Source organism: Penaeus japonicus, unplaced genomic scaffold (assembly GCF_977035675.1).
Source record: "Penaeus japonicus unplaced genomic scaffold, GWHDUDI00000001_assembly GWHDUDI00000027, whole genome shotgun sequence".
NCBI lineage: Eukaryota > Metazoa > Arthropoda > Malacostraca > Decapoda > Penaeidae > Penaeus > Penaeus japonicus.
This window is the reverse complement of record NW_028234429.1, coordinates 22,537,174-22,547,173: the sequence shown is the minus strand read 5'-3', so window position 1 is coordinate 22,547,173 and position 10,000 is coordinate 22,537,174. Positions and strand designations below refer to the sequence as shown.

Sequence of the window (10,000 nt, the reverse complement as noted above, 5' to 3'; positions counted from 1 at the left end):
GTGTCTGTGTGGGAGTGGATCTATCAGTATGTTTGTTTGTCTGTTTGTGTGAGTGTTTGTACTTGTGTGTTTGTATTTATGAGTTTCTTAAAATCTTATATCTATACAGTAGAACTTACCAAGATTACTGTAGTATGACTCAGTAAATATATCTTATTAGTGTGACACTCTATAAAAATTATTTGCATTTAGTATCCCTATCCTTCAAAGCCTCACCTCATATTCACATATACATATTGGTATATGTAGACCCTCATACCCAGACACACATACACATTACTTGTTTAAATGTATGTATACACCAATGCAAATTTAGAGACATGCATGTTTAACACAATTATGCTTGTATGCACAAATGCAATAATGAAAACAGAAATATATTTTGAAGGTAAGATTTCCAATATTTATATGTTTTATGTATAAGAATATATATTTCCTTTAATTACTAAAGAACATGAAAAAGAACTGGAAAATATGAAGTCAAAACTAAAGTACAGTGCTGCTCAAACACATGATGGACCCTTATTTTTATTTTGTTTTCCAAACACTGTGAACAATTTTTAGTAGCTATATTAAAAAGTGGCATTTCAGGAAACATCTGTGGATATCACCGCTAAGTTAAGGAAGGATACAGGAATCTGCAACATTTAGGTAATATATATTTACATTGGCACTTCCTTATGTATACCACAAGGACGAAGTGAATGCTAGTGCACTGTACATTGTCCGAGGCACTGAACTTTGGTATGGTAAAGCTATAAATTAATGTGATGTCCATTATATTATGATATTGCTTAACTTTATCAATAGTATCAAAACGGTTTCATTTTCTAATAAATTGACAAAACAAAAACAAAAAAAATAATATGTATGGTGGTGTGATCTTTGCTTGATTGAGAAGGAAAAATGGTTGTTTGATGACACACGAGAATGTCAGTTTCGAAGGCAAAATAATTTATGCTTGATGTCCTGGTATTGTTCTGAACTTGTACTATTACTGGTGCAGTGCTGATAAAGTATGTTTATGCACATTACAATTTTTGTTTTTCTCAAACAAAATTGAAGTATATTTGTGGATGTGATTAGTTTGCTCAGTATGCAAATCTGTTATAATAATAGATTGTGTGTGCACTGATACTTCATAAACTTTTATTATGAGGATTTAAAATATTTCTATAGTTCTTTTATGCATGAATCACACCTAAGTTATAATTGTGTGTTCTATGGGCATATAGGAAGAGCTTCTTGCTGTGAATAAGCTTTATCTTCTTGACTTCAGATAAAGGTTGTAATATTTCAGGCTGAGTCCATAGCAAGCTGGGAATATGATGAAGTAACTGACGTATCAGAGGAAAGCCAATCTCAGGCCAAGCCACAGTCTTACCACCTACATTATAAAGTGGCAGACACAACAGCTTTATTGTCAAACACATCGGTAAGTGAAGGAGTATAGAGTGAAGATATTTCAAGTATTTTTAGTAGGGATTTAGTCAGATATTCAAGCAATTAATTTGTTTGAAAAAAAAAGACTACAAACTGCTTTACTTTTGATGTGCAGAAAGTGTGATGGACATTAGGTTTTTGGAAATATATGATCAATAATAATTTTATTAATAGTCCAACTGTTCAGCTAGTGTAAAACTGCTATTTTCTTTTTTGTAGGTTGAAAGCCAAGGAACCTCATTATCTGGGAGTTTGAACGATCTTTCTATTAAAGAATTTGAGCCAGCGACTGCTAAGATGGATCCTGTTGAGATTACTACCTTGAATGAAAATGATTTTGAGCCAGAGTTAGAAGACAAGGTGAGTTGCAAAACCATGGCATTTGTAGTAGTAAATCATTAGGATGTCTGTCTCTTCTTATTCCCTTTTTTGTGGAAGCTGAGGGTTAGAGTTCTATTCACTAGATTTCTTCTTCTTCTCTTCTTTTCTTTTTTTTTTCTTTTTTTTTCTTCTTCTTCTTCTTTGTCTTATTCTTCTTCTTCTTCTTCTTCTTCTTCTTCTTCTTCTTCTTCTTCTTCTTCTTCATCTTCTTCTTCTTCTTAAGAAATCCAGTCCTAGGTTTTAAATTTATATTACTGAACTCTGTGACAAAGGGGATGAACACTAGTGGTTGACTTTTATATTTATATTTTATATTTATATTTTATATTTAGTTAGTACTTTGAATAATGTGAGTTATAGTATTCCAGTTTCCAAATATTCAGATGTTTTATTAATATCCAGTTCATTAGCACTGCTAGAAGTCTTTACAGCATTAACACTAAATTATTTATGCATAGCAACAATTTACTTATACACAGTGTCTGGAGAGAATAAGCAGAAAGTTGCCACTTACCTTTGCAACTTGGCTTAGATGAAATCAGTGTGAGACTATTTATAATACTTTGAAAGGTCTGATTATTATTAGCATGTAGATATATAATTCCTATTAAATGGAAACAAATATTATTTTTCCTGAACCCTCATGTTTGTGAATCTCTGAGATTCAGATGGGATTGTCCTGCGTATTACCTGTTGAGAACAATGCAAGGTTGGTGAGGATAACATCACAATGTTCATGTTTGATTTTTGTCTTTGCCCTTCCTTATTTCCACCTCATACTAGACAAGCATTTTTTGTCTTAACCCAGTCACAACAAGGTGGATATTTGCCTACTTCCACTCCCACTTGCAATATAGTAAGGGCGTGCAGCTCCCTTCTGGGCAATTTTCTGAGGCATGAGGTTGTAATGAATCTCTCAGAATGATTTTCACCCACCTTATTGACAAAAAGGTCTTGTATTTTCTTCTTCATTCTTTAAAAAAAACAATGGAACTACAGTGCCATTATATAAATGGAACTATATACATTGTGTATATATGGTTAAATTTCATGACATGAAGTGACATTATCCATTGTATGGGAAATATTCTCTTGACATGATTTGACATCATCTGTCATGAATGGGTTCTTATGAAGGTCTGCAGTTTTTAAATCATGTTTTGGATAGCCTATGTAAATTATTCAAGCTTTAGCAGAAATCATTGCATTGAGAATCTGTTGAAAGGGGGCATAAACATATGATGGCCAAAGCAGCTTCTTTTGGTGACTGAGTGTTCTGTAAACCATGCTTTACATATGTCATAGAGAGAATGTAATTTGTGATTGGTATTTTATTTGTTTATTTAATATCTATTTGATTATTCTATTATTTTAGTACAATTGTTATTTAGAACTACTGGGTATGAACTAGAGTAAATTTGGTTGTCAAAAACACAGGCAAGTGATATTGGATATTAAAGAATACCATTATTGGTTCAGTATCAATTATTATCCATCTGGTTATTAAGTACTAATGGTTCTTATATAATGTGTTGTTCTATTGCATTTTGCTATTTTTATTAGAATATTTTTGTAGGATTTTGGGCAAGCTTGTATCTTTATCTCTGTGTTAGGTAAATATTGCTATTTCCCAATCTTATTAATTTCATTTAAGTAGGGTACAAAGATTTTGTTTTTTAAACATTAGTGAATTTCTAGTATTTGCTCAACATTAAAGCACTGATTCACAGATTACTTTGTAATTATACTCTGAGATGTAGTTTGTGTTGCAGAGAGAATTTCATCATCATTCTTGCCTGTAATATCATAGTTTAGTTTTGCGTGTGTAAGTTTAAGAGTATAATTATATATGGATTGCAAAGAGCCATTATCTGGCATCATGCCAGTTATGCAATAAATGAGGGAGAGTTCACTTTTTTACCTGACCTTAGATAAGAAACATGAGACCCAGACCTGTCCCCAGTTGTATAATGATGAAGAAAATGGACACAAGTCATGATGTGCAGATATTTTTGGAATTATGTTATATATACAGGCAAAAATAAATGTTAAATCAATGTTTTTCTCTCTTGTGATACCTCACATAAATGGGCAGCAAATAAGATCTCAGTTATCTGGTTTAAGGTCCTAGTATTAATTATATCTATGTCAACAAAGGATAAGTACATACATTTTCCTTATCATTAGCAACTATTTTATTGAGGGAAATCGTATTTTCTTAAAATTAGGATTTATTGAAAATATGCCAGGCTTTTGCTTTGTTACCTTTAGCCCTTCCACAAAGGATTAAGAGTACTGGCCAAACAAGATTTACAAAACCCTTTTTTTTTTAATAATAGACTACCAAACTATGGATATATATATATATATATATATATATATATATATATATATTATATATATATATAATATATATATATAATATATTATATATTTTTTTTTTTTTTTTTTTTTTTTTTTTTTTTTTTTTTTTTTTTTTTTTTTTTTTTTTTTTTTTTTTTTTTTTTTTTTTTTTTTTTTTTTTTGCATTTACTGACAATGAAATTCACAAGGAATGGATCTTGCACATGTCATTTTTTCATTTTTTGTTGATTTATTACACACATTGTAAGGAATTTCTTTACTTCATGCATCATTTTTGTTGACATTTCGTATGCCTCTTATGCATTGAATTAAAAGCAAGTTATGCTACTTAACCTTTCCATTAGACATCCGTACATACAGTCAAGAAATTTGATCTATACATTTGTTATGTTGCATCATCTTACACACATTTTACAGTAATGTATCCATTGTATTGTATTGTAGCATTATCTGGTAATGGTTTGAACTGAATATTAAAACTGCATATGAATGTATGCATGTGACTAGAATTTTGTTTTATCATTGTATGGTTGATGTGTACCTTTAGTAGACAGTATTTTCATATTTGAAAAGATTCTGAATTCACAGATCATTACAAATATCTTAACAAGTATGGATGTTATCTATTTTTCATAGACTACATTCTTTAACAAACTTTGTGTAACATCACTTTATTCTCCCAGTAGAGATCTGTGAATTGCTTACCACTTGGCAAAGTTGTGATAAACCCTTAGCCTTAAATTTAATACATTTATAATGAATATCTGACTATAGTATTGTCTTCCTTTGTGCTTTCTCCATCCCACCTTCAGTTTTATGTCAAAGGTGCTTATGAAAACAAAAAACGTGGCTAATGCAGTGGGCTACATTTCCCATGAAATTATTAATGTCATGCTGAATGTTGTTCATGAACTGAAATTTGTTTTTCGTTAAGTACTAGTTCAATTAAACATGATTTTGGTTTTAGGGACTTGCAAGGGAATGACCTGGAGGGAGGCTTTTTTCCACAAAATTTAAATCCTTGGTCTTAAAAAAAAAGTAGTATGATCTTTAAAAATACAGAATTTTTTTTTTAATTTGAGATCTGAAAGTACATACATTTATAGCTTCTTATCATAACACTCACCATGACAGATTTTATAAAATTACATACCTTATGTGCATCTTGCATAGAAACAGACAAATTATGGTATAAGTAAAAGTGGTCATCTTTGATAATACTGAAGTTAGAAGACTTAAGTCCTTTAATTGAAATTCCAATTAATTTGATTTGTAGACTAAAACGTTTTGATTTACTGAAACAAAAAAAAAATACCAGCAGACAAAATACACACAAAATTTAAATGTAAAAGATTTACCCATATTACCTTTTGTTCCCTAGTAGGGAAGGTAGTTAACAAAGGTATAAAAGAAATCAATGTGAGATGTTGAAACTGAGATGTAGGAGCTACTATGAGAATATGAACTCATTAAATGGAAACAAAACAATAATTTTTTATGGAGGTTATGCTAAGACATTATAAAGTTTATTAATAGACCCCTTTAAGATTGTAGTTGTAATGTGTCAGAAATCCACAACAGTGATCTTTGACAGGTTTAATTTGTGTAATATATTCCTTTGTAGATTCAGTGCATGACATCTGCAAGGATGTTATTATCTAGCAATAGAGATAACAAACTTATGGCAGGTTCCACTTGAAGGGAATGTACAATACATTACACCTGATAATCTAAATTACTAATGACAATAACATAATCACTGACTGGATGAATACCTTATATCTTGGCCCATTACAATCACAGGGTGGTGAGGCCACTCAATCTGCCTCTCTTGACGGCCAATTGGATCCACCGTCAACTAGTGGTGGAGGTGGTGCCTCTGGTGGTGGTGGTGAACAGGTGAGCCAAGAACATGGGGAGGGAGACCAAGTAGAGGACCTGGATGAGAAGGACACTGACTATCTGCCAGGTCCCTCTCATGCTCCCCCTCCCCCTCACCTTGCTCCCACCTCGCCCCACCACCAAGGCCACCCCATGTTTCAAATAGGTGACGAAACGGATGAGGACGGCAATGCAGATCCACCTGTAAGATATTAATGTCCCGTCACGGTTGCTGATTATAATTTATGAGTTTATGCTTTGTTCACAAGTTTGCTGTGTGAAACTAGCGTTTTGCCTTGAGATGTGTGCTACCATTGCAAGAAATGCATCTCATTCATTTTCCAAGTTATATTAGGCAAGTAAAAGGCAGGTGTATAATTTTAAAAAAAGAAAAAAAAAGTGTGCTATGTATCTCCTTCAGTGATATGACAAAGCTTCTATAAGACAGGAGGTGCTCTTGTTAAATATGAAAGCACACTGGTTGTGCCTTGCCTTATCAATAAAAATGCACTGACTTTACCTTCCACTGTGTGACAAGACCAGTGCACTCTGTAAACTTTAGCATTTGGGCCTTTATTGCACATGGTCATGGGGCCTCATAACCATAATTTTATGCATGGTGTCCTGCTTTTCACAACTAAGAGCTGTGTGAAAAGATCTCTTAGATTTTACCTGTAAAAAAAATCCTTGTTACAACAGATTAAGAAAATAAGAATAGATTATTGGTTTTACAAATCATAACAGTAGTATAGTTAACTTGTAGGAGTAGTGCATTTATTGTGTATGGTAATTAGATTCTGGATCATTATTTCCTTGATTTTGATATTTTGCAAATAAATAGTTTTACCTTTACCATAAATTACAGTAGGAGAATTTAAGAGTTGTTGCTGCAGCTGCTTCCACCTTGTTTTAAATTTGATAATGTGTGAACAAATATATACTTTTGTAATTGGAATAATGAAAATAATAGTAATATGGAGCACTCACCTTTTTTTTGTATTTTGTTAACATTATTTTTGTATTTTATTTTCTCTATAGATGTGTCATCACATTTGCTGTATTATATCACTGAATTACTTTGTGTATCAGCATTCATAGATAGAGATCTGAATGAATTAAATAGTTACTTGTAAATTATTAACATCACAATCCTTTAAATGCAAATACTAAGAAAGATACTTGTTGCAAGTAGCTGTCTTGATTGTATTTTCAAAAAGAGGGGTAAGTGCAATATTTCATAACTTTTAAGATGTAAATATTTTGTACCAATTTATATATGTAAGCTGTTTTATGCCATTAACAGGCATTTGCCTCTTCATGATTGGTTTACATCATTAGTTTAGATTATAATTTCACGTTCTTGGGAGTTATTTTCTAAAATGTATCACAAACGTAAACAGAAACCTCAAAAAATTACATTTCCTAGTTGGATGCAATTATTTTCCGTAATTGATAGGTTGTAGGTGCACATTTTGATATGAATGGAGAGGATTAGTATCACATCTGATACAATTACAGGCTCTCAGCGAAATTGGTGGACCAGGTCCAGGCCAACCATTACCTCTGGCTAGGATGGCCAACAGCCCTGGCAGAGATGAGGATGAAGATGAGGAAGACGATGAAGACGATGATGACGATGATGTTCATGCTCCAGCGCCAGAAGGGTATTGACGATTCATTGCTGTTTGATAACTCTGAACGTTATCTGTCTTCTCTCTCTCTCTCTCTCTCACACACACTCACACACTCACTCACTCACTCACTCACTCACACACTCACACACACACACACACACACACACACACACACACACACACACACACACACACACACACACACACACACACACTCACACACACTCACACACACTCACACACACTCACACACACTCACACACACTCACACACACTCACACACACTCACACACACTCACACACACTCACACACTCACTCACACTCACACTCACACACTCACACACACACACACACACACACACACACACACACACACACACACACACACACACACACACACACACACACACACACACACACACACACACACACACACACACACACTCACACTCACACACACTCTCTCTCTTATGTAAGCTGGGTGAGGAGAACACATACGATTGATTCTCTGTTGCAGCAATTTATGGAGTCTTCATCCAGTGAGGCTGTGGAGGTCTTAGCTGTGTGCTCTCTGTTTTTACCCTTTTGTTCTTATCTTCTCTGCCTTCATCACCCTTGCTTATATTCACTGTTCCTTGTAGCAATATAGGCAATTCTGGATAATTACTCCATTTTTTTTTTTCTGCTGCCATATATTTTATACCCTTTAGAAATAGCTGTTGTTTTATTTCATTACTGATGTATGCCTTTTTTCTTGTCAGAGCATATGACCCAGCAGACTTTGAGCACTTGAATGTAAGTCCAGAAATTGAGGACCTCTTTTCATACATCACACGCTACACGCCCCAGGCCATTGAACTGGAGCATCGTCTTAGACCTTATATCCCAGATTATATCCCAGCTGTTGGGGATATTGATGCCTTCATCAAGGTATGACATAATTCTTGTTTTTTTGTTTTTTTGTTTTTGTTTTTTACTATCATTGCAGTAGTTATTTGACAATTTGGCAAACCAGAGAAAATCCTCTGAATTCGAAACTGATAGCTTTTAGCTAAGCAAAAAAGATGATTGAAGAATATTAAGAAAATTGTCATAGTAAGGAAATATAAATGTTTTACCAAAACAAAAAAAGATTAAAAAAAAAAAAATCTACAAGCTGCATCAATATCATATGTATATTCTACATCTCCATCTGTCTGTATGTCTTTATAGCTTCCACATTAACCATGTTGCAGATCCCACCACCAGATGGAAAACCAACTTTAGTCGGTCTAGAAGTGTTAGATGAACCAAGTGCACGGCAGAGTGATGCCACTGTCTTAGACTTGCAGCTGCGTGCTCTTGCTAAACATACAACTGCAAAGTCTGTGGTATGTAAATTGTGATGCTGGTGATTTCTGTCTATTTGGTAAAGCTCTTTCAGATACAGTATTAACCCTTTTGTCTAAGTATTCATCAGTTACAGTATTAACCCTTTTGTGTAAGTATTCAGTCTTTTGCCAATTCAGTAAATTGAATTCTTGCCATTTGTATGTTATCAGTACAGTAACATTTCCCATTATCTTCCTTTTATAGACGGTGAAAACAGTTGAGAATGCCGAAAAGAATACTAAAGTTATTGAGAAGTGGGTCCGTGATATCAGCGAGCTTCACAGAGCCAAGCCTCCACCAACTGTCCATTACAGCAAGTAAGTTTTTTCATGACTTGGTTTTGAAACCACCTCAGATAAAGTAAAAACAACAAAAAAAATCTGAATAGCAACTGTCAAAATAGAATAGTTTAGCTGACTTGATCATCACAAACCATCTTGACAAAATTTTCATCTAACAGACGGATGCCAGACATTGACAGCCTGATGCAAGAATGGCCAGGGGAAGTTGAAGACCTCCTCAAGGAAATCAATCTACCAACAGCAGCCCTTGAGTTGGACTTACCCTCTTGTGTAGACATCATATGTGGTACGTATATTGATGTGTGCGTAGAAATGGCATTCATAAACATTAATTTCCTTTGTCCTTATAATACTAGTCCTTTGCATCATTTATAAGAATTATTAGTAAGCTTTATCAGTTTAAAATGTTCTGCCAGGGCTGGCCATCTAAAAATGTGTTTTCTATGATTTTCTTGACTTATTTGTAGATTCATATTTCATACCATTTTATATTAGCAGGGTTACTAATTAGCATTTAGTATGTGTTATCATAAAAAAAAAAATAATAATAATAGTGGTAGAACTTTTATATATATATATAGTGATACCATTCATACTGGAATCTTATCTTTCCAGCTACTCTG

At 33.4% G+C, this 10,000-nt stretch overlaps 1 protein-coding gene across 3 annotated transcripts in view; it reads left to right on the top strand.

The window, feature by feature from the left end:
• IFT46 (intraflagellar transport 46) overlaps positions 1-10,000 on the top strand; it is an 18,193-nt gene that overhangs the window by 7,506 nt on the left and 687 nt on the right. Inside the window, exons 2-11 of one of the 3 annotated variants that reach the window (XM_043030863.2) lie at positions 592-651; positions 1,301-1,435; positions 1,663-1,803; positions 5,992-6,273; positions 7,588-7,733; positions 8,466-8,634; positions 8,940-9,074; positions 9,280-9,392; positions 9,536-9,663; positions 9,993-10,000. The exon at positions 9,993-10,000 is cut by the window's right edge and continues 687 nt beyond it. In XM_043030863.2, coding sequence (XP_042886797.1) covers positions 1,741-1,803; positions 5,992-6,273; positions 7,588-7,733; positions 8,466-8,634; positions 8,940-9,074; positions 9,280-9,392; positions 9,536-9,663; positions 9,993-10,000 — 1,044 coding nt within the window. In that variant the 5' untranslated portion in view covers positions 592-651; positions 1,301-1,435; positions 1,663-1,740. The remainder of the gene's footprint in view (positions 1-591; positions 652-1,300; positions 1,436-1,662; positions 1,804-5,991; positions 6,274-7,587; positions 7,734-8,465; positions 8,635-8,939; positions 9,075-9,279; positions 9,393-9,535; positions 9,664-9,992) is intronic. The other 2 variants (XM_043030862.2, XM_043030864.2) reach the window with 2 other exon arrangements.